The following is a 24,125-nucleotide window of genomic DNA, read 5'->3' as shown; positions in this document are numbered from 1 at the left end:
CACACACACACACACACACACACACACACGGGCTGTGTCCATAACAAGCACACAGATGTGCATGGAAACACACTGATGGCTGTTTGTTTGGGCATCTGATGAGTCCATGTTTCGTTCATTTCTTCACTCAGCACAACACTGAACGAGCTGAATTAAAGCGTCGCACACAGCACGCAGGAGAGAAAATGACCCTCAGGTGTGATCACACCTCGTAAACGTCCACCCACCTCACTCTGAAGCTCCATGACAGCTTTAGCAAACTTCATGTCTTCGGTGTCGGGCAGCGCAGAGTAGAGGTTGCTGCTCCGCTCCTTCTTACCTCCTTCTTTGTACTTCAGCTGCAGAGGACAGAGAGGACAAAGAGGACAGAGAGGACAGAGAGGACAGAGAGGACAAAGAGGACAGAGAGGACAGAGAGGACAGAGAGGACAGAGAGGACACCGGGCTCATGACACTGAAACTGAAACGTTTCAGCTTCTCATCGCTGCCTTCGAGTTGACCTGGAGGACTTAAGTTCGTGGTGCTTTTAGCTGCAGTCCAGCAGGATGGAAGAATAACTCTAAACTACACAAAACTAAACATTAACTGTGATGGATTTTCAACCTGCAGCAGGATTCAAGTCCCCGATCATTAATTTCTAATTAAGTACAAGGAATAGAAACTGGTAAAATGTGAAAAAACACTTAAAATCTGGATAACAGGATGACTCTTCTGACTTAAATATGTGATTATGAGTCATAAACGGACTGAATGACTCTTTTCTTGTGCACATCCATCATGTCAGATTTCAGAGCCTGGATGTGTTTATGCTCATTTCAGCAGTGCACTTCAGATTGATGTGAGTGCTGGTGAACCTGGCTCTGCAGCTCAGTAGCCTCTTTAGCGTGTAGCGTCTCCAGAGTTTCAGGTAGCTGGTGGTACAGACAGCTGCTCGCCTCCTTCCTGCTCGCCTCCTTGTACCTGGCCTGCAGGAAACATCAGCTGTTAGCCGCCGTTTTAACTAACATTTCCTCCTTTTTATCGCAAAGAAAGTAAAATCTCCTCACCTCGCTCTGCAGCTCAGAGACACTTTTAGCAAACTGAATCTCGGCGGTTTCAGGCAGCTGAGAGTAGAAGCTCTGCGAGAGGCTCCTCAGGCCGTCCTCTTTGTATTTACTCTGGACAGAAAGACGCAGAAGACGCTGTGACATCAACCTCCTTCAGACATGCTGACATCCACATGTGAACCAGTCTGTGTGAGCCAGCGTGTCACCTCGCTCTGCAGGTCGGACATCTTGGCAGCGAGCTGCGTCTCGGCCGTCTGCGGCAGCTGAGCGTACAAACTGGACGACATGGACTTCTTCCCGCTCTGCTTGTACTTGTTCTGGAATCAGCAGCAGGTGGAAGAGAGCGAGCTGAGATTAATTCAGACACAAACGTGAAGTTCTGCTGTTTTAAGGGACCGTGTGTGAACGCACATCACTGAAGACCAGAACTGAACCTGCTCCTCTGATGTTCGACCAAATCAGGAATCTTCATCATTGCCTTCTGGTCATTTTAAGGAGCAAAAACTAAACTACGCATAATCGGCATCATCCTGCAGGGTTTGCACAGAAAAACGCTGGTTGAAAATGTTTAAAATGGATCCTAAAATTTGAGGATTTGCTGTCTTTTTTGTTTTTGACTGTTGCTCAAACGACGGCGTGCATGTTGATTTCTGTCTAAAGCTCAAATGTGATCTCATATCAAACTGATGTCCGGGTCTAAACCTCAAACCACCAGTTAAAGCAGGACCAGAGTGTGATATTTCTGTGAACCACAGTCAGTCCTCTCAGCTCTCAGCTTGTCCTTCAGCTGAATATCTGAGTCACTTTACGTAAACACTTGTGTTCCTCTGTGAGACCACGCTGACAAAACGTTGCCGGAGCCGCATCGGCTACAAACAGCATCGCAAATTTCCACCGCAAGTGTCTTCAAAGAGCAAAATATGATTCATTCATTAAGTCTTTGAGGAGTTTGAGCTTCTTCTCTGCCTGAAAAATGCAAGAGGGCCAGCGAACAGAGGCAGGAAATGAGCTGCTGCACTCTGAGAAGTGTCTTTATATGGAGGGACATCAGGACAGGTGAGCCTGTGAACGATGGACGTTCGTACCTCGCTCTGCAGCTCGGTGACCTCTTTGACACGCTGCGTCTCCAGAGTCTCCGGCAGCAGGTGGTACAGAGAGCTGCTGGCCTCTTTCTTCCCTGCTTCCTTGTACTTGACCTGCAGGAAAAACGGGTCAAACCTTTGCTGTTTGTTTGGTGATCACAGTCCTTCCACACCTCACAGCATCGCCGGCGTCCATTCAGGATTGTTTAACTGTCACGAAAAGCTTTTAGTGCCTAGAGAACGAACGAAAGAGGAATATTCTGACACCAGATTCACAAATAGACCAAAAACCAGATCCAGCAGAGAGGAGGAGGAGGAGGAGGAGGAGGGAGAGTTATCCAGCAGCCCTGAATGTGTTTCTGATAACACGACCAGAATAGACAGCAGCGGTCAGTTTATCTTCAGTGAGCTAACGTGTCGGAGGGCCTGAGGCTAACTGTGTCCGAGCACGCCAGAGAGACTCGAGTCACATGACTGGACTTTGATTTGGCGTTCATGACTCGACTCAGACTTGAGGCAGAAGACCCAAAAGGACTTTTTTAAATTTAACATTTGCATTTTTCTAGATATGAACAAACACGGTGGCAGCAGAGGGTCGGTCAAAAAATAAAGGATACGACCAACGTCCAACTTCAGCCGTCACTACGAAACCCACAAAGAAGAAACGTACGTGTCTGCTCAGCTAGCTTATTAGCAGGTCCAACGTTAGCCATATAAGACGTATCGTTAATGTAAAAGACAATCAGACAATCAATCAACCGAGACTCGACTTGTCTTGTTTGACTTATAGCAGGGACGTGACCTGTGTTGCAGTCTGACTTCCTGTCTGCGGCTCTCAGCTCGAAGCCCATTGGTTCCTACTGAAGACGTAAATCTTTAAAAAACGTCTCACAATGCGACGAGCTCCCACCTCGCTGTGCGTCTCCGCCATCTCCTTCACAAACTGCGTCTCCAGAGTTTCAGGCAGCAGACAGAACAACGTGTTGGGCAGATCCTCTTTGTCCTTCTTGTACTTTGTCTAAAAGACAAACGGGAAAAAGAAGCTGACTCAGCAGATCATCTTCAACTTTGCATCAAAACTTAAAAAATCTTAATATCTAATGAGAATTAATGTACGAAGAGAATGTGTTTATTCCTTTCTGTGAATGTTCACATTGGTGAAGCTTCATTCTTACATTAGAAACATTTCCCCTCTGACTCAAATGATCAGAAAAACAAAGATCCTGATTGGACTCCACCTGTGAGGCGTTCAGGGTTCTCACCTCGCTCTGTATCTCTGACATCTGCTTGGCAAACTGGGTCTCTGCCGTCTCAGGGAGGAGTGAGTACAAGTTCCTGCTGATCTCCTTCTTGCCGCCTTCTTTATACTTCACCTAGCAGACAGCGCACAGGGTTTATTTAACCATCAGCAGGCAGACGTGCGGCAGTGACGCTCGTCCACATTCCTCACCTCGCTGTAGACGTCTCTCAGCTCTTTGGCCAGCTGTGTCTCTGTGGTTTCAGGCAGCTGGTGGTACAGAGCGCCGCTCACCTCCTTCCTGCTGTCCTGTTTGTACTTCACCTACACGGAGACGGCAGAGCTCAGAGAAAGCTTTTCTGACCAGGATTCAACTTTCAGCAAATGTCAGTCAACAATAACAAAAACTAGACAAATATTCAGTGTTATGTATTAATTTCAGTGGGTGAATCAGACAGCAAGTCAGGGTTTGAATGAGGCTGTTTTTTGTTCTACCTGCTGTTCTAAACGATCTCCCGTTCACCCAGAAACCAGCAGTCCAACAGAAAGGAAGCATCATAAGCTATATCTGATACAGGCCTGCACCTGAACGCATCGCGCTGTGTGCGTACACACCTGACTCTGCAGCTGTGAGGCCTCTTTGGCGTGCAGAGTGTCCAGAGTCTCAGGCAGCTTCGAGTAAAGAGAGCTGGACGCGTCTTTCTTCGCCGCTTCCTTATATTTGTTCTGGAACAGAAGACAAAATGTCGTTTTCCACTGTTTTCATGTCAAACTTCACCCCGAGGTTTGAGCTCAGGGCAGAGGGCAGGTGACAGGTGACAAACCAGGTCCCTGAAGGTGTCAGAAGTACACCTGTGTGCGTTTACCTCACTCTGCAGCTCAGACGCAGCTTTGGCGAACTGGATGTCGTTGGTCTCTGGGAGCTGAGAGTAAACGCTGGCGGTCTGACTCTTCTTCACGCTCTCTTTATATTTGTTCTGGAGACAAAACAGATTGACAGGGACGTTTCACAAAGACTCCAACATCCAACGACATCCAACGACATCCAATGACATCCAACGACATCCAACGACATCCAATGACATCCAGCGACATCCAACGACATCCAACGACATCCAACGACATCCAGCAACATCCAACGACATCCAGCAACATCCAACGACATCCAACAACATCCAACGACATCCAACGACATCCAACGACATCCAACGACATCCAGCAACATCCAACGACATCCAACGACATCCAACAACATCCAACGACATCCAACGACATCCAGCGACATCCAACGACGTCCAACGACATCCAATGACATCCAATGACATCCAACAACATCCAACGACATCCAACGACATCCAACGACATCCAATGACATCCAATGACATCCAACAACATCCAATGACATCCAGCAACATCCAACAACATCCAACGACATCCAACTGTTCTCTGCTATCAGTGGAGTTTAATGCAAACATCAACTTTTCCATTTCGAGGCGTATGTGTGTGTGTGTGCGTGTGCATGTATGTGTGTGGGTGCGTGTATGTGTGTGTGTCTATGTGTGTGTGTGTCTATGTGTGTGTGTGTCTGTGTGTATCTGTGTGTGTGTGTGTCTGTCTGTCTGTCTGTCTGTCTGTGTGTGTGTGTGTGTGTGTGTGTGTGTGTGTGTGTGTGTGTGTGTGTGTGTGTGTACCTCACTCTGTATCTCAGTCATCTCTTGAGCAAACTGAGTCTCTGAGGTTTGGGGAAGCTGAGAGTACAAAGACGACGTCATCTCCTTCCTGCCTCCATCTTTGTACTTTTTCTGTCAGACACAAACAATCAAACACTGAGCGTCTGTAGACGAGCTTTTATGAAATCAAGACATTAAAGAGAAAAGAAAAGAAAGCAAAGTGAGAACAAAGCACACCGTTAAAAAACATGAAGGACGACACACGAGGCCGAATCAGCCAGGACAGAACGGACGGAACCAAAACCACCCAACAGGGAACATCTGCTGAAATTTAGGTGAACCTTTCTGGGTTTAAACAGCTTTTTAAAGCCAACAAGGCTTATTTGAATGTGACTGAAGTGACAGACGGAGAGAAAGAGAGAGAAAAGAGAGAGAGAGAGCTGAAGGTAGAGAGACACTCACTTCACTCTGCAGCTCCGTCACTTCTTTGGCGTGTTTGGTCTCCAGAGTTTCAGGCAGTTTGGAGTACAGAGACGACGCCGTCTGCTGCTTCCCAGCCTGCTTGTACTTCACCTGACACACACACACACACACACACACACACACACACACACAAAACCTTTACTACCAACAACTAAAAATGGACAAACAACAATCTTCTTTTGGCGCTATCAGCTGTGCATCCTATTGGTGGTTCATATAGCAACCATTCTGTGACGTCATCCGCTTTATCAGCCGTGGACCAATAGGATTCCAGCTTCAGCCGGTTTCTTGTGTGCTGGTTGATTGTTCCTCTCGAGTGCTGCCGGTGGTCGACAGCAGAGTTAAATCCAGACGTCTTTATCTCGGAGCCGCTCGTGTCGCGTGACAAACACACTGAATGTCCGCGTAATCATGATGAAGCAGAAGAAGATGCCATCAAATAGGATAAAGTCAATATAAATTCTCTACTGTGAAGATGAGATGAAGTCACTGCATGAATACTGTGAGAACATTAAACTGACACCACAGGAGGAAAAAACACATGAAAAGTACTCTCAATGTACTCCTCAGTTGTACAAATTAGCAATAACTTTATGGTTGAAATAAGTTTAAATTCACCACAAAGTGACTAAAAGCTGTGACAAACACGTTAAAGTCACCTTTGTGTTCTAAAAATAGATTTAAAGCCACAATAAACCTGCTCTTCAGAGCACAATAGAAGTTAAAGGACAGCTGAAAACAGTGAGGACGCTGTACAAGCTGCAGAGACCAACAGCAGAATAAAGTCCTGATAACGTCACCATGAACTCCAGTACGCAGGACAAATACACTGGAGAAGTATTTAGTACTACTATAACCTTTAAGTCCCCGTAAACCCACAGCTGTTTGTCTTTAAACTGACTTAAAGGTGAAATAATTCAAATAATCAATGAAATAAAGTCTAGCAGGAAGCGCTCCCACCTCGCTGTGCGTCTCCGCCATCTCTTTGACGAACTGCGTGTGCAGAGTTTCAGGCAGCAGAGAGAACAAGGTGACGGGCAGATCCTCTTTGTCCTTCTTGTACTTTGCCTTAAGAGGAGAATGGGATTAAAAACTGTGTCGAAGGAGAGGAGAGAGGAGAAGAAAAGCAGAGCAGAGCCTCGCTGCACCTCGCTCTGGACCTCCGACATCTGTTTGGCCAAATGCATCTCGGCCGTCTCAGGCAGGAGGCGGTAGAGCGACGAGGACGCGTCCTTCTTACAGCCCTCTTTATACTTCACCTGCATCGCAAAATACAAGGATTAATAACCGGTAAAACCGTTAAAGGAGCCGCAGCCTCAGCTACTTTTGGGCCCTTTTCCTCATTGCTACGTCTCCCCCTGAGCTGGTTGATTTCCCTTGTTTTCATGTTTCTTTCACAGCACTCATCCTCACCATCAGCTGGTAGTTTATCAGCCTCTGTGTGCCTTATTCTGGAGGTCGTGGTTATTAAGCATCCACGTCCTCACTTGACATCAGGTAAAAACCAGTTTAACTGTTTCCAGAGACTTTGTGCTTGTCATTTTTAACAGGACGAACAGAAGCATGTGCGTCACCTGGCTCTGGAGCTCCGTCACCTCCTTGGCCAGCTCGGTCTGGAGCGTCTGAGGGAGGCTGGAGAACAGGCTGGAGGACAGCTCCTTCTGCACGTCCTCTCTGTACTTCACCTGCAGGGACGACAGCGTTTGTTTGTGGGTCATGTGTCCACGTCTGCACGGTGGGAAAAGTCCAACTGAATGTTTTATTATGTCTGCGATGTCCTGAAAATGATATGAAGGTGAAAAGCTGCTGCCTGGGACCAGATCCTGGGTTTATGTTTAATGCTCAGATGAAGACAGAGTGAGGTTCAGTTGGGCGCTGGAGGGTCTGTGATCGGTACCTGGCTCTGCATCTGAGAGGCCTGCTTGGCGTGCTGAGTGTCCAGAGTTTCTGCCATCACAGAGTACAAACAGCCGCCGGCCTCCCGCCTCCCGGACTTCTTATACTTGATCTGGAAAAACATTTTCAACATCTTTTTTTACTTTGAGTTTCCACACGTTTAAAGAAAAAACACCTGAATGACACGATGGGACAAGTGTCTCCGTCCCTGCAGCTGAGACACTTCAGATTAATTCATCCTGTCTCTTTAAATTAAATGACGCCGTCAGTGAGGTCATGACAACCTTTTATGACCGATGAGTTTTAGCTCTTCAGGCCTCTGAACTTTATCCAAATAAAACAACCTGAGAAGAGAAAATCACTCTCTGCCACTTCCACTCTTCAAGCGTCTCTGAGGACGCTTTCATTTGCACATAGTCACGTCTTTGCTTCTCTGATCACAGATCTGATTGTAATCAGTCTTTGTTTTCCTGGTTACATATGAGGAGTCGGGCCTCCTCCAGCTCAGAGGGAGGCGCAGATGCACCTGAAGCTGTTTGGCTCCTGCCAAAAACACCTGAAGAAGAAGAACTTCTGCACTTTAGCAGCTAAGTTACAACAGTATCAGGTTGGCAGCTAGCTAACAGCAGGCTAACAGCCGGCTAACAGCTGGCTAACAGCTAGCTAACAGCCAGCTAACAGCCAGCTAACAGTTAGCTATGAACGATGAGCAAAGTAAAGATTTATCCTCTAAGTTTTACTTGGCACAGAGTATTTCTACACTGTAGTATTGTTACTTAAATAAGACGTCTGAGTACCACAGTATCACTACAGGAGGAGTAAAGATGGCGTCTGTGTCTCAGAGAGCGCCTGTCCAGAATGAGGCAGATTACTGTCGGTCAACGCTTCTTGGATGCATTTATACAAAAATCTGGGTATTCTGCACCACTGTTTGGCGTCCCAAGCATGAAAGATTCACTGCTGCAATCAGACCAAATCCTGCCTGTTGGAATGCAGAATGATGACGTGCAGGTATGAAGTCACGAGTGCTTTAGCTGAGCGATGAAGAAGTTAAAGCTAAAGCACCATCATCATCCTCCTGTGCACTGACGCGTCCTTATTCTCCGTCACGTTCAGCCTCGCTGACAGCGAAGCCGGCGATGTGCAGAGTCACCTGATGGAGCTTTAAGCTCACTTATCTCCACCTTCCCAGCTGTCTTATTCATGTTTTATTGGCTCGTAATGCTTTATCGACTATCCTCTCCTCTCCTCACCTCGCTCTGCAGCTCAGAGACACTTTTAGCAAACTGAGTCTCAGCGGTTTCAGGCAGCTGAGAGTAGAAGCTCTGCGAGAGGCTCCTCACGCCGTCCTCTTTGTACTTGTTCTACAACCAGAGACAGAAAACACAGTTTGATTAGTCAGATATCAACAATAAACAGCTCGTCAGGAGAACTGAGAGCTCCGCAGAGACAGATGACACATAAGAAAAGTCATGCGTTCATAATAGATTCATTCATTCATAGGAAAACACAGGAGCCTGAAGGCTCCGGTAAGTTTCCATTAAGGTGGTGCATTTTGACAAATTTACAGCGTCATATTTGTATAAATATCTGAAAACTGTGGTTCTATTCAGACAGCAGCTGCTGCTTCCTGACCAGGACAAAAACCACGCCGGCACGTAGGAAACATTTGGGACGAGGTCGCTTCACGGTGGCGTCTGTCTGCTCTTACGTGGCTCTGCATGTCGGTGAGCTCGCGGGCAAACTGGGTCTCCAGAGTGTCGGACAGCTGGTGGTAAACTGGACAGGACAGCTCCTTCTTGACAGCCTCTTTGTACAAGATCTGCAGGACACAGAGGGGACGACATATAGACGCTCAGTGAGGACGAGACATTTAGAAAAGACACCACTGGAGCTTTGAAACAGTGCACCTGCGTACCTGACTCTGCAGCTGTGAAGCCTCTTTGGCGTGCTGCGTCTCCAGAGTTTCAGGCAGCCGGTGATACAGAGACGATGAACTCTGCTTCTTACTGGCCTCTTTGTATTTGACCTGAAAGACATGATGAGGAGTCGGATGAGGATGAGGAAGAACACTGCAGCGCTCCTCTCAGTCTATTTCAGCACAACTCCTGTTGATGCTGCACGCAAAGTTTAGCTGCTTCATCGGCCTCCTCCTCATGGACGTCCATCACACGCAGAGCAGAGCCGAATCCACGAGGGAGAGATTCTGTGTGACTGTGCTGAATCAAGAGCAGGAAGGTGTGTGAACCACCTGTGCGTTGAACAGCAGCCTGAACCCACCTCGCTCTGCATGCCCGTCAGCTCTTTAGCATGCCGGCTGTGGATGGTGTCCGGGAGCAGAGAGTACAGGTTGATGCTCATCTCTTTCTTACCATCTTCTTTGTACTTGACCTTGAGATGAGACAGAAAGCAGCCAGAGGGATGAGCGAGCAGAGAGAGTCGCTCACACATTCAGATGAGTGTGTTTACGTGAACGCTCCATCCATCATCAAACAAACCCAAATCAAAGCTCTGACTGAGCGGCGAGCTGCAGGCGTACCTCACTGTGCATTTCCGTCTGCTGCCTGGCAAAGTGAGTGTCGATGGTCTCCGGCATCAGGTGGAACAGACTGCAGGAGTCTCTGTTTGGACTCTGCTTGTACTTCAGCTGCAGCCAACATGTGGAAACACACAGTCCTGGTCAGTAAACACACTCCATCAATGCAGGTGAGTCTTTACAGCATGAACAGATCAGAGAGCAGGACGAAGAAAAGACGTCAACAGGTGAGCAAAGGTGTTTCTTTAGCAGCTGCCAAACTAACCTGCTGAAGCCCTTCATGTTCTGGTGTTACTGGTACAGCTTCAGGTGTGTCACCTCCATCCTCTGAGCTGATCTGCACGTAGCTTTGTGTGTGTGTGTGTGTGTGTGTGTGTGTGTGTGTGCGTGCGTGTGTGTGTGTGTACCTGGCTCTGCAGCTGTGAAGCCTCTTTAGCGTGCTGCGTGTCCAGAGTTTCGGGTAGAGTCGAGTACAGAGAGCTCGTCCCTCCTTTCTTTCCTGCTTCTTTGTATTTCACCTGAAACAGAACAAACGTTTGGCTTCAGACTGGTTTCAAACCTGCACCTGTTTCACCTCCTCTGTTCTATGTTTGGACATAAAGCAGCCAATCAGAGGTCTAGCTCCATCATCATGGTTAGCGTGCGCATTAGCTTTATGGCTGGCCTGAGCCGCTGGGTATCGTAGCATCTCATCAGCGATGATACGACGTCTCTGCTGATCGCTGAGCTGCAAAACGACGTGCAAGCAAAGAAAAACTGCAGTTTTACCACGAGCGAGTATAGTTCAGTGACAGCTACTACTATTCTATACTATTATCATAGTATTAGTATTAGCAGTAGTAGTATTCTAGTATTCCATTATTGTTGTTCTTCATGTAGAATGTTGCCCCACAGATACACACGTTTAGATGTTTACAGTTACGTATTGTCTTTGTTTATTACTCATGGTTGATTTCTACTGCAGTATAGTCCACATTTTTTCTCCTGTTTTCACATATTTTTACACATTCTCTGAGATATTTCTTGCTTCCTGTTTCCATTTTCTGACTTGCTTGACGCTGGGAGTGGCTGTCCCTGCCCCATTTCCCCCTCAGGGATCAATAAAGTGCTCTGATTCTGAGTCACGCTGCAGCTTCTCTACGTGGTGCAACTGCTTTTATTTCAGCAAAGCATAAATCACAATTCAGTGATCATTTCTGTTTGAAGGTTGAGTCTCTGCTCACACAGCTGTGGTCTGTGTCTCTTCCCTGCTCAGCTGAAGTTAGTCCTCAGACCTCGATATGGTTTGTACTGTTGGACATAAAGCGCTCACTGAAGAGAGACACTGAAACACAGAGCTGTGCGTCATGTGACGTCCGTGACGCGATCTTCCCGCTCACCTCGCTCTGCAGCTCGGAGACACTTTTAGCAAACTGCGTCTGGGCTGTTTCTGGAAGCTGAGAGTAGAAGCTCTGAGCGAGGCCTCTCCTGCCGTCCTCCTTGTACTTGTTCTGGAGACGACGGGGACAGAAGAGATGAGTCTGAATTACAAACAAGGCAGAACTTCCAGCTCCTGACAGATGGAAAGGGGAACAAAACTCGACTTTTCCCAGCGGGGGGAGGAAACCGCAGCAGCAAACATGTTGAAAAATCTGTGAATCTGCACCTGAATACTGAGCAGCTGCACGACGAGACCGCAAAAAAACTGTTTCCACTGTGCCCCAAAAAAACTGGAACAAACGTGTTTTCCCATCTTTCTTGGCCACACATCACATATTGTTCACGCCTCCTCTCCAGTGCACATTACAAACAGACTGCGAGAGCCCTTTGATCCTGTTTCTGATGCTAATCTGGCCTCTGATGAGAGTCTGAGGTATGAGCACATCAGAGAGCATTGGATGATGGGTAGTGATTATTTATAACTAATCAAACAGCATGAGGAGGCGCTGAAGCACGTCCAGGATCCCTCCTGCATGCTGGAGACCTCATCTTTGTTTCATCTCGCTCCACAATGTTAGAGGCTGGAGAGACAGTTCAGATTCAGATTGTGCGGTCGAATCTCACGCAGCAGCGTCGATGGCAGGAGGACGTTTCTAACGCCGTGTGCGCTGCGTCTCCTGAGCTTCACTCATTCGCTCTCAACACGCTTTGCACATATTTTCTCACCGTTTAAAAAAGGCTGCTGGTATTCAATATTTCCCTTTTTGTCACACCGCTCTCTCACTTCCTGTCTGTGGCTCTCAGCTTCAAGCCCATTGGTTCTTACTGAACACTTTCAAAATAAAAGCCCACAAATCCATGTTTTCATCTTTAACAGAGGATCAGTCGTTGTCATGTGTCATGTGACCACGGGCTGTTTTTGTTCCCAGATTCCAATTTTATTTTCTGTCGATCTGATCGTTTAACGAGGACGAACATAAACAAACAGCAGGACAATGATAAACAACCAAAAACTCTAAATAAAACTAAACTAAACATAATCATCTGAGTAGGATATTTTTAGCTGCTCCTCAGATTTTATTGCTGATTCTGAGTAACTTCATGTTTGAACTGAAAGTGGCTCAGATCAGATGTTTTCACCTGTTTTAAAAATGTTGCTGGGTGAAATTTTTTAGTAACATTTCGTCCATTTTCTTGTCTTTGCTCTGATCGGTGTGAGTCTGAACACACGCTGGTCCTCAGACAGAACACGACCTTCATCCTCCAGACTGTCACATCACTGACAGAAACCTCTCATCCTTTCATCACCTCAGTGTCTCGCTGCTATTTCAGAACTTCTGCTATTAGAATCTCAAAGCAGACACAAGTCCTCTTCTAATGTGAATCACATTAATCTGGAGCTCGTTCTGCCTTCAGACGATGGCTGTCATCACACCTCTGGTCCCACCAAACCCATGAGAAACCACCTTCTCCTGGTGTTTGCTAACTGAGCCGCGGTGATGCATTGGCTCCAGTGACACACACGTTAAATAATACCTCGCTCAGCATGTCGCTCATCTCTCTGGCGAAGCTGGTTTCTGAGGTGTCGGGCAGCGTGGAGTAGAGGGAGCTGGACATCTCCTTCCTCCCGCTCTCCTTGTATTTGACCTGGACAGTAACAGCATCAGGGAGCAGAGGAGGATGATGAGGAAGGTTTGAACTTAGACCGAGATGGAGGAGAGACATCTGAAATCTTCCAACCACTGAAGAACTGTCCGCAGGTTTGAGACCACAGAAGAAGAAAGCAGCACGTTTACCTCACTGAGCAGCTCCGCGGCCTCTTTGGCGTGCTGCGTGTCCATGGTCACGGGCAGGAGGGAGTACAGACAGGCCGTCACCTCTTTCTTACCCGCTTCCTTGTACCTGGTCTGCAGATGGAAATGAGCACAGTCACTTTGCATGACGGGGACGCTTTGTTCTCGTTGTCCCTCGCGTGTCTCACGTTGCCTGTACCTCACTCTGCAGCTCAGACAGATGTTTGGCCAGCTGTGTCTCTGTGGTCTCTGGGAGCTGGTGGTACAAACTGCTCTGGATCTTCTGCTTCAGGCCTTCTTTATACTTCACCTGCAGGACACAGGACAGAGTCACATGGACATGGACTGGTCCAACATCACAGTTAGTTTGTTTCTGTAGGAGTTTCTGTAGAATTGACTGTATTTATTAATCACAGTGGCAAAAGTTAGTTATTCATAAAGGACAATTGAATAAAGTGTCAGACTTTATTTGAACGGACTGGAAGCTGTGAACGTTTAAATGCTCATAAATAAGGCTCAGGATGAAAATATTCTGAAATATCTTTTAAAGCAGATTCAGTCAAACTTGGATGGAAACAAGGTCAACTGTTCATCACAAAATGCCGTTTTAGAGTGGAGCAGCAGACCCTGCACTTCAGTTTAAAAACAATGCATGCACATATCTTAAGCTATCAGCTCATTCAGATGTGCTGATTTGAAGGGCAGTGGACTTTATGACAGCTTATAACACCCAGAAACGTCCCTTTGAGACTGCTGGACAAACAGGGGAACCTGTCACATGAGTCCTGGTCTTCACAGCCTCTCAGGGTCCACATGAAAGAGGAAGAGGAGGAGGAAGCAGCTTGTTTGAGTACCTCGCTCTGCAGGTTGGACACCTCTTTGGCGTGCTGGCTGTCGATGGTCTCGGGCAGCACAGAGTACAGGTTGATGCTCATCTCCTTCTTACCGTCCTCTTTATACTTCACCTGCAGTAATTCAGTGATAACAAGGACACAGAAAACGTATCGCCTTACGTCTCACTGTTTGTTGTCCTGCAGCCAACAGATAACCCCTCACCAAGCAGGAGGAGGTTCTTAATAAAACCGTCCCTGCTGTTACCTCGCTGAGGAGCTCGGAGACTTCCTTGGCGTGGGCCGTCTCTAAGGTCTCAGGCAGCAGGTGGAACAGACTGGAGGAGCGACCTTTCCTCAGAGCCGCCTTGTACCTCAGCTGAGCACAAACAGGAGCAGACACATGTATGAAAAGACAGAGGGAGGCTGAGCACGCTCGCTACGCCGTGCAGGTGTGTGTGTGTGCGCAGGTGGAGGTGTGTGTTCACCTCACTCTGCAGTTCAGACGCCTCTTTGGCGTGCAGCGTGTCCAGAGTCTCAGGCAGGGTGGAGTACAGACAGCTGGACACGTCCTTCTTCCCCTGTTTGTACTTCGTCTAAAATCAACCAAACGGTCGTGATTCCTTCAACTCAGAAACAGAAGCATTCAGCTTCCTCTGTGTTCAGTCTCAGGACATCAGCAGGCTTTTCCTCACCTCGCTCTGCAGCTCAGACACACTTTTAGCGAACTGGGTCTCAGCGGTCTCCGGCAGCTGACTGTAGGCGCTCTGTGAAAGACTCTTCACGCCGTCCTCCCTGTACTTAGTCTGTAAAAGACAGAAAGTAAAACATTAAGAGTTCGGTTTAAAGACGCTGGCTTCATCTTTCAGGTCGATGAACAGAGTTTGTGTCCGTGCAGGAGGATCAACCTTTGACGCTGAGAGGCTGACGGACGTCTCCGTCTCTCAGTGGACACATTTACACTTTGCATCACATTAACCTCTTTTCTATTTAAAGCTAACACTGCGGCTCATGTATTCCTCGTGTTTTGTCATTGTGCATATTTAATAGTTTCCTTTTCATCGTGTGTTTGATGAAAACGTCCTCGCAGCAGATCAACAGTGGCGCCGAGCCGAGCCTCGTTAGTCTGCGTCTGTACGACAGCGCTGACATGCAAATGAGAGGAAAACCTCTTTGATCCCGTTTGATGATAATCACACATGTGATCATCAGTTCATGATTAAACAAAAAACCAGCAGGAGCGACGAGCGTCAGTTCGCAACACTTCCTGTTGTGAAGTCTGTGGTGCGTTCAGGGTGTCAGGCCTTTAATGAAAATGTACATTAGCTTTATTCACACATCATTAAATGTATATAATCTCATCTGTATCTGATTGTTGTTATTTGTAGTCAATAAAACAAGTTATGAGCTATTTTGTTGTTGTTTTTTTAAATCTAAATACATTTTTTCAGCTGATGTTCTGGACACTGGACCTGAGGACGCCCTCAGAGACTTGGACACTGTGAGTCACATGACGTGTGGCTCTTGTGGTTGCCGGTACCTCGCTCAGCATGTCGCTCATCTCTCTGGAGAAGCTGGTTTCTGAAGTGTCGGGCAGAGTGGAGTAGAGGGAGCTGGACATGTCCTTCCTCCCGCTCTCCTTGTACTTAATCTGGGAAAAAAAGTTTATAGAGAAACAGAAATGATCTTCATCACAGCAGCCTGACCCCCCGTGGTCCCTCAGTATGTGAAGCGTGCGACGCGAAGCTGCTCTTTACCTCGCTGAGCAGCTCTGCCGCCTCTTTGGCGTGTTGAGTCTCCAGGGTCTCGGGCAGCAGAGAGTACAGGCAGCTGTTCACGTCTTTCTTTCCTGTTTCTCTATATTTTGTCTGCAGACACCAAAAACACCGTTCACAGTAATACTTCAAATAATACTAATTAATCAATCAGTGCAGATCTATGACATAAAGTAAGTCCAGCGGTCTCCCTGTAGAAATCAGACACGCTGGGCTTCGACTGTCCGTGAAGGCGTTGGAGGAGCGAGAAGTGACGCTGAAGCAGCTGAAAGCAGAGCAGCACGTTTAGCACAGTCCTCCTCATCTGAGCAGCTTTTACAAATGTCCAAATTTGACTTTGTGCTGCTTCGCTGCTGCTGGGAAACCTGGATTTTGTCCTTCTCAAGCACATTTCACACATGTGAGTGTCATGGCTGAGAGGAGCCTCCAGCTCTGACTGCAGGCAGCGATCGAGGCCTGAAGATCAAACATTCGAATGCAAACTAAGTTTTAAAAATCTGTTCATCCGTCTGCGTCAGAACTGAGGACACTCTTCTTTTTTGGTGTCATTATCTTGCAGCTCGCTGCTGCTCTCCTGCAGTGCTGCCAGCGTGGAGAAAAAGTCTATCCAGAACATCAACGTCGAGAATAAAAAGTCTCCAGGGATGTTTTTTGTCTCTGCAGGAGGCGACAACGCGAACCTGAAACTCAGCCGTCTGACAGAACATCTGCTCCCCGCAGCCACACACGCAGCAGGCGGGGAGTGTGTGAAGGTGTTAGCATTAGCGGCGACGCTAAACGTGCCGCACAGAAGAAACGTGGCGTCCTGCCTGTACCTGGCTCTGCAGCTCAGACAGATGTTTGGCCAGCTGTGTCTCTGTGGTCTCTGGGAGCTGGTGGTACAAACTGCTCTGGATCTTCTGCTTCAGGCCTTCTTTATACTTCACCTGCAGGAGGAGGGATCAACCACGAGCACAGGAAATCTTTGCTAAGTTCATGAGAGGTTTGAGGCAACCAGAGACACTGACAGCACTCTTGTTTGTGTTTATTAATACTTGAAAAAACACTTGTTTGAGCACCTCGCTCTGCAGGTTGGACACCTCTTTGGCGTGCTGGGTGTCGATGGTTTCGGGCAGCACAGAGTACAGGCTGATGCTCATCTCCTTCTTACCGTCCTCTTTATACTTCACCTGCAGTAATTCAGTGATAACAAGGACACAGAATACAAATCGCCTTTACGTTTCACACCAGAATGACATAAGTATCGATAAAAAATGCAGTTTTTATCATTTCAGTGTCGTTTGTCTTTGTGCTGCACGCTGATGCTCTTTTCATGAATGTACTGGCCTGATATTCATCATCATCATCATCGTCGTCTCTGAGGTGTTACCACAGTCATCATACCTCACTGAAGAGCTCAGACGCTTCCTTGGCGTGAGCCGTCTCTAGCGTCTCCGGGAGAAGAGAGTACAAACACGAGTTCACGCCCTTTTTGCCCGCCTCTTTGTACCGCATCTCCAAATAAAAACTCATTTTAATGTGGGATTCAAAACATTTTAAAACATCAGAATTAAAGAGGATAAAACTGTGATTCACGATTGTTCGCTCACAATAAAGACGTCTCACCTCGCTCTGCAGCTCAGCCACACTTTTAGCAAACTGCGTCTCGGCGGTCTCGGACAGCTGAGAGTAGAAACTCTGCGAGAGGCTCTTCCTGCCGCCCTCCTTGTATTTACTCTGAGAGAGGACGAAACAGCCTGTGAGCAGTCTGAAATCAACCGCTGCTGTTAGCAGGCAGTGAAGTCTGACTGTATCCACACGCTGAGTTTAGTCTGAAACAGACTGTGGATACCCGACCCGAGCCCAGCAGGACCCAGCAGGACCCAGCAGGACCCAGCAGGACCCAGCAGGACCCAGCAGGACCCAGCAGGATCCAGTGGGTCTGGTTGGGTTTGGTCAAGCTGAGCTGGTCTATGTGAAATGGTGCTTTCAGGTTCTTTTAGTGGCAGTAGAGGCTTCAGATCAGGATAAATGATGTGACCTTTAAACACAGACCGACTGGCGGCACAGTGTGTCTACCTCGCTCTGCATCTCCGTCATCTCTCTGGCAAACTGGATCTCTGTGGTGTCGGGCAGCTGAGAGTAAAGAGAGGACGGAGCTCCTTTAACCAGCACCTTCGGCCGATAGTTCACCTGAGAGGGACAGAACATGAGACAGAGACAGACGGCTGCTGTCTGAAGAGTTTAGCTTCAACCCTTTACTCACATGCTGTGAATGTGTCTTTGTGTGTGTGTGTGTGTGTGTGTGTGTGTGTGTGTGTGTGTGTGTGTGTGTGTGCGTGCACACACCTCACTCTGCAGCTGGGACACCTCCATGGCGTGCAGCATTTCCGGAGTGTCGGGCAGTTGGGAGTAGAGGGAGACGGAGGCCTTCCTCTTCCCGTCTTCTTTGTACTTTTTCTGAACCAGAGCAGATCAGATGGTCTCGTTCAGCTCGGCTCAGACTGTTTCCTGGTGTCCAGGTTTGTAAACTGATGAAGAACTCAGTTTGAGCAGCGACACGCAGCCTGGCGCTGTGGTGGAGCTGTGGCTTCTCCTCAAAGCTAAACTGGAACCCAGACGTCTGTGTTTGCTCTGTGTCTTTAACTCATTCGAGGGAGGAGGCCCCTCAGCCACACCTTCATCAGACAGACTGCGTGTCGCCGCCCAGACCTGAGTGAACTGATGAAACGTGCTGAGGTGAACGTGTGAGCACCTCGCTCTGAAACTCGTGGACGGCTCGGGCCAGCTGCGTCTCCGTGGTTTCAGGAAGCTGAGAGTACAAACTGCTGCTCATCTCCTTCTTTCCTTCCTCCTTGTACTTGTTCTGAGGAGCAGAGGGGTCTCACTGTGACGAGGGTCCGCACTCTCAAGGAACTACTTTTTAAGAACCATCTATCATCCATCCATTCATCGTCCATCCACATGTCTGTCTGTCCATCCATGTGTTCATCTGTCCATCATCATAACCCATCTATTCATCCATTCATCCTCTAGTCACCCATTTATCCATCAATCAATCTACGATGCATTCATTAAGCTGTCCTTATATTTTATCATGCATCCATTCATCCATCCGTCTATCAATGATCCATTCATCAATTCATCCTTCGATTTTATCATCCATCCATCTGTCCATTCCCGCATCTATCATTCATTCATCCTGTAGCCATCCATTTATCCACCGATCCTTCCATCCCTCCCTCATCCCTCCATCACCCCTCCACCCCCTCATCACCCTCCATCAGGTCTGACCTCACTCAGTATCTCCGTCAGCTCTTTGACAAACTGGGTCTCTGTGGTCTCTGGCAGCAGAGAGTAAAGGGAGGAGGAAATCTCCGCCTTCGTGTTTCCTTTGTATTTAACCTGAAAACCAGAACAAACCTGGTCAGTGCCTTAATCTGGTTTTAGGATGAGCGTGACCTTCCATAAAACCAAGAAGAACCACCTGATCACACACTAAACAGGCTAATAAAAGCTTGTTAGCGTTAGCACCTTCCATACTTTCACAGCATGTTTCCTGTGAGAACGCTTTAAACCTCATCTTCACGTGGAGCGTGCTGCCGGCTGTTTGGATCAATCGTGTCGATCGCCTACAGGCTGGTCGGGTGGTGCTGTGCTCAGGTGGACGTACCTCGCTCTGCAGCTCTGAGGCCTCTCTGGCGTGCTGAGTCTCAGGCGTCACCGGCAGGATGGAGTACAGAGACATGGACGCCTCCTTCTTTCCCTCCTCTTTGTACTTCGACTGAAACAGTTCAACGTTTCAGCAAACACGATCAGACTGATGGATCGACCGTGCGTGTGTGTGTGTGTGTGTGCGTGTGTGTGTGTGTGTGCGCGCAGACCTCAGATATCACAGCGCTGATGTTCTTGGAGTGGATGAGTTCAGCTCCAGGAACGAACAGACTCTGACCCCTCATCTTCTCAAAGTCCTCCTTATACTTCACCTGCAGGGAGGAGGCATGACAGAGTGACTGTGTGCGTGTGTGTGCGTGTGTGTGTGCGTGTGTACATGTACAAATATCAGACATTTAGACTGAATTTAAATGCAGACAGTTGCACAAGTGGAGCCCTTTGCATTAACTCCAGATGATGCATTTAAAGGGAAAGAGGCCATAATATTACTGTAATATCTCAGGATGACATGTGTTTATTGGCACATCTCTCATAGCGGTCATAAGTTTACATCATGTCAGAGGTGCAGTACTGTGTATAGATCAATACTGCTGATACAGCTGATCCATGTTCACAGTAAATGTGCTAACTGCAGGTGTAATGAGCAGAAAAAACGACATTAACAACAGAAAGAAAGTCTGATTGGTCAGTGTTAACGAGCTCGACGCTGCACTGTGCAGGACTGTGTTTTAAGCATGTGCCACAGTTTTGGGTTTGGCTGCGTCTGATTGGACGATCGGTCAAACGACAGACGGGCAGATTTTGTGGAAAGACTCGAGAGAAAAATGGAATTAATCCACAGATGACAAGCTGTCCTCCCCAGTCTGTGAGAGGGAGGCAGACTGGGCAGAATGGTACCAAACACCAGCTCACTGGTTTCTAAACAGCGAGCATGTGACAGTCCGGCCAAGTCAACGCGAATAAAAAACAGTTTGTAACGCTCAGTGTGCACCTCCATCGTCCTCCTGCAGTCCCGGCTGTGGTTAGTGCAGAGCTGCACCAGGAGTTTTCAGGGAGGAGGATAAAAACAGTGTTTCATCGCGTCACAAAGATTCTGCCTTGGCAGCAGAGCATCGCCGACGTGTCGAGGCCTTTGAGCGTCAAACTGCTCTGAACTTCCCGACACACGGACGGCAGCGAGCGACAGCAGCTGGAGGAAGAAGCGAAGATGAGTTCATGAAGCGGCTCGACTGGCTTCCACTGTAGCTGATGAGTCATCCTGCTGGTGCAAACAGCCAAGCTGCCATGTTTGACTCACACCAGGGAATCAATATCTCACCCTCCCACATCCTACAACAGCTTTCACCCTCATTCACCGTTTCACTGCCAAATACACGCCTCACACTGCCGCTGCACGAGTCAAAGACGCTGCTTCCGCTGAGCTGGCGCTCCCTCCGGGCTGAATAAAGGCCAGCCACTGGAGCTGAGGAGGAGGAGGAGGAGGAAGAGGACGGCGCCTTGCTGTCGTACATGTGGAAGAGTTCATCCACGTCGATCTATATTCATGAGTGGAAAATTGAGAAGCAGCAAACAGAAGCTCCACAGTGAAAAATCACTGGGTTGAAGATGGACCCGGTTTGAGCTCTGATCCCTCTTTTAACCAGGAAGTGAGTAAACACTCAGCCTGAAGCAGGTGGAGGTGTAGTCACTGCGTGCTCACTACGCTACGACCAAAACAGAAACGCATGTTGCTGATACAGATTGATTCGTTGACTGTCCAATGAGACGCATTCAGACCAGTCATACTGTTGAAAGTCTCACGCTGGTCTGTCTGCCGTCGGTTCACAGCCTCTCTACAGCAGCCATTTTAATCCACACCTGAGAGCGACAGCGAATGAACTCACCTCACTGACGAGCAAGCTGCATCTCCTGTTAAACGCCGGGTCTGGAAGTGGAGGCTTCCCATCAGAGGAGGCCTGAAACCACAGAAGTAACTGAACTCAGTGGTGGCCGTGAGCTGTGAGCTGTGTTGAGAGTCTGTGCCGTTAAACCAGCTTCACACCCTGCTTCTCTCCGCTGAGACGAATTCAGGCTAATATGGTAAATTAAAGAATGCTGCTAGCAAAACAGACAGAAAAACCTGTGAAAGGAAACTTTTCTAATTCACGTGCCATTAATCCTTCGCCTCTCTTAACAGGCCCGATGGAGTCCTAAAAATCCCACTATCAAAGGCTAATAATGGCACATTTTCATTTGTACTTTCACTAATCCTCCCTAAGCCCGTACGGAAACCTGCAGTGCCAGGCGACGGCCCGCCAAGGTCAACACAAAGACTCGCAGTCAGAGCTGAGAGGGCTGCCTCTCAGCAGACCTCATCAAAGAGAAGCAAAACCCTCAACATGTTCAGCAGGCCTGAGCTGCAGTTTGTGTGTTCTGACGCACTGAACAGCCTCATTAAAAGAGCAAGAGGTGCAGCTGCAAATGTAAAAATTCAGCTTTCAGCGTCGTGAAGTCAGAACGGGAAACGTTACTGGCTCCTGTGAGATCCTCTGCTGGGCTCCTCTGTTTCAAAGAAGCTGTTTCTGACGAAGTTCAGCTCCTGAAATCACACCTGATTTGTTTGGATTGGCGACTTTAACGTCTTAAAGCTGAGCCCAAACAGTCCCTGAAGGCCTTTGACGACAGAAAACGGTGTGAAAAGTTTGTTTTTTAAAGTCTCGGGTTGTGAAATCAGATTCCTTTAAAAAGCTGAGACAGAGATCTTTGCACTGTTAGAACAAACGTTTCCAGAAAACATCATACAACCTGACACGAACACAAACTGTCCCCCACTGAACGGCCTTCATCGAGCTCTGCTGGCTGCCTGCTTGCTGGTTTGGTGATGGTACTTCATGTTTTCCGTTGTTTTGTGTTTTCTGATCATTTTCAGGCTTTAACTGAGCTGAAAATCTCACTTTGGGTTGTTTATGTTGAGTTTTAAAAGTTGGAGGAAAGTTCTCACCTCTGATTCCCAAGATCCCAACAGCTTCTTTGTTTTCCCCTCCTCTTCCTCTCCAGTCTCTTCTCCTCCCTCCACCTCTGCTTCCTTTTCCTCCTCCTCCATCTTTTCCTCCGTCTCCTCCTCTGTTACTGGTTCCTCCTCCTCCTCCTCCTCCTCCTCCTCCTCCTCCACCTCCTGTACGTCCTTCTTTACCGTAGTCGTGTCAACAACGGTGGTCAGCGACGTCACCACTGTTTCCACCGTCTCCTGGAAGGACTCCTCTTCGTCTTCCTCCACTGTCCTAACCTCCTTCACCTCTCCAACAAACACCTGAGCAGCTGGGGCCTCCTCTTCCTCCATGTCAGTCACCTCTGAGGACACAAGTTCATTTTGTTCATAAAGTTATTTTTCATGCAAAGGTAATAAAAACAAAGCCAGCATCATTAAAAAGGAAATAATCAAACAGGTTTTTGCATGAAAGTCTATAAAAATAAAAACCAGCTCGACTGAGCAGGACACGAGGCCGATGGTGGTCCACGTTCTCAGAGTTAGACGTCAGACCACTGAGTCCACAGAGCTGGACCAAGACTAGATTAAAGATAGAGGTCTACCACCCAAATGGAACCCGACCCACTGAAGTCTGATAAATATCTCTCCTGTCAGACCTCTCTGTGTCCCGGCTGTCGACATGTTTCGCCTGCTGTCAAGGTCACTGCGTCAAATCCCTCAGTGTCTTTATCTTCCACTCAGATTCTTTTAAGTTACGGTCATTCAGTCGGTAATCATCTGGATTTCGTAGCACCTTCGATGTCATATTCCCACTTTTTAGTTTTCACCACCCTTCCCTGATCCTCCTTCTGAGGCCCGACGCTCCGTTAGCTTCCTGTTCACTCCTCAATGCTGAACTCACCTTGTCCAGTTTCTGGTCGTCTCTTAATGTCCCCTCTGGCCGGTCTGGCTCAGCCTCTCAGCTCTCCAAAGGTCTCAGTCTGTCTCCTGTCACGTGTTGATCACTCTGTTTGCTCAGTGTCTCCTCATGCTTTCCTTTCAGGCTCTTTGAGGATTCTTCAACGTCGCGTTCACCTTCTTCTGAACGTCCCGGACGCTCTTTCCGGTTCTCTGACGTCCCGCTCGTCCTCTCGACTCCTTCACCAACCTTTCAGCTTTGTGTTTAAACTCAAACTCAGAACACACACCCGTAAAGGACTGAACTGCTCGCCTCGCCTCGCTGGTCTGCTGTGATGGCCGACTGTCCTCTGAGTGCCGCTTCACTGGCTGCTTCTTATCACTTCTAACTTCCACATTTAGCCTCCTACTCAAGACCTTATCGCCGCTGTGCCCTTCATCCCAACCACAGTGTGCCAGTGCTGGGTACAGTGTGTGGTTTTCATGTGTGTGTGTAGGTCAAATATATCGTAAGATGGAAGGAATGTACCATCTACACACACACACACACACACACTGACTCGTTAGTAACACCTTCAGATACGCGCCATCCCATGAGCCTGCAGGTGCATCACGCTGCCTTTGACTGACAGCCTGACTCAATGTTTAGCTTTTTGTTCCAGCTGGAGACTTTTCCAAACCTTCCTGCCACAAAGATCCACTCTGACACTCAAACCTCAAACCTTTTTCAATCCACTGGAACAAATCAAGTTGAATTCAAAAGCATTTCTCAGACTTGTGTGACAATGCTGTTAAATCAGTCGTCACAGCAGACATCACTGATTCTTCAGTACAAATGA

At 47.9% G+C, this 24,125-nt stretch overlaps 2 protein-coding genes across 2 annotated transcripts in view; both read right to left on the bottom strand.

Moving 5' to 3' along the window:
• The window catches only part of LOC143314504 (uncharacterized), a 31,905-nt gene extending 10,556 nt beyond the window's left edge, over positions 1-21,349 (bottom strand). The window contains exons 1-41 of the mRNA XM_076721570.1: positions 21,305-21,349; positions 19,420-19,732; positions 19,041-19,151; positions 18,502-18,612; positions 18,096-18,206; positions 17,826-17,939; positions 17,151-17,483; positions 16,826-16,936; positions 16,583-16,693; positions 15,750-15,860; positions 15,533-15,643; positions 14,688-14,798; positions 14,481-14,588; positions 14,261-14,371; positions 14,017-14,127; positions 13,362-13,472; positions 13,166-13,276; positions 12,906-13,016; positions 11,330-11,440; positions 10,358-10,468; positions 9,954-10,061; positions 9,695-9,805; positions 9,333-9,443; positions 9,126-9,236; positions 8,668-8,778; positions 7,416-7,526; positions 7,093-7,203; positions 6,667-6,777; positions 6,479-6,586; positions 5,498-5,608; positions 5,057-5,167; positions 4,232-4,342; positions 3,981-4,091; positions 3,579-3,689; positions 3,391-3,501; positions 3,039-3,146; positions 2,132-2,242; positions 1,253-1,363; positions 1,047-1,157; positions 855-965; positions 228-338 (exon numbers count right to left, since the gene is read on the bottom strand). Of these exons, the coding sequence (XP_076577685.1) occupies positions 228-338; positions 855-965; positions 1,047-1,157; positions 1,253-1,363; positions 2,132-2,242; positions 3,039-3,146; positions 3,391-3,501; positions 3,579-3,689; positions 3,981-4,091; positions 4,232-4,342; positions 5,057-5,167; positions 5,498-5,608; positions 6,479-6,586; positions 6,667-6,777; positions 7,093-7,203; positions 7,416-7,526; positions 8,668-8,778; positions 9,126-9,236; positions 9,333-9,443; positions 9,695-9,805; positions 9,954-10,061; positions 10,358-10,468; positions 11,330-11,440; positions 12,906-13,016; positions 13,166-13,276; positions 13,362-13,472; positions 14,017-14,127; positions 14,261-14,371; positions 14,481-14,588; positions 14,688-14,798; positions 15,533-15,643; positions 15,750-15,860; positions 16,583-16,693; positions 16,826-16,936; positions 17,151-17,483; positions 17,826-17,939; positions 18,096-18,206; positions 18,502-18,612; positions 19,041-19,151; positions 19,420-19,494 (4,617 nt within the window). The 5' untranslated portion in view covers positions 19,495-19,732; positions 21,305-21,349. The remainder of the gene's footprint in view (positions 1-227; positions 339-854; positions 966-1,046; positions 1,158-1,252; positions 1,364-2,131; positions 2,243-3,038; positions 3,147-3,390; positions 3,502-3,578; positions 3,690-3,980; positions 4,092-4,231; positions 4,343-5,056; positions 5,168-5,497; positions 5,609-6,478; positions 6,587-6,666; positions 6,778-7,092; positions 7,204-7,415; positions 7,527-8,667; positions 8,779-9,125; positions 9,237-9,332; positions 9,444-9,694; positions 9,806-9,953; positions 10,062-10,357; positions 10,469-11,329; positions 11,441-12,905; positions 13,017-13,165; positions 13,277-13,361; positions 13,473-14,016; positions 14,128-14,260; positions 14,372-14,480; positions 14,589-14,687; positions 14,799-15,532; positions 15,644-15,749; positions 15,861-16,582; positions 16,694-16,825; positions 16,937-17,150; positions 17,484-17,825; positions 17,940-18,095; positions 18,207-18,501; positions 18,613-19,040; positions 19,152-19,419; positions 19,733-21,304) is intronic.
• LOC143339691 (LIM zinc-binding domain-containing Nebulette-like) overlaps positions 1-24,125 on the bottom strand; it is a 64,708-nt gene that overhangs the window by 15,737 nt on the left and 24,846 nt on the right.

This window comes from Chaetodon auriga, chromosome 21 (assembly GCF_051107435.1).
Source record: "Chaetodon auriga isolate fChaAug3 chromosome 21, fChaAug3.hap1, whole genome shotgun sequence".
NCBI classification, from domain to species: domain Eukaryota; kingdom Metazoa; phylum Chordata; class Actinopteri; order Chaetodontiformes; family Chaetodontidae; genus Chaetodon; species Chaetodon auriga.
Note: the sequence above shows the minus strand (reverse complement) of the source record. Positions and strands in the feature narration are given on the sequence as shown.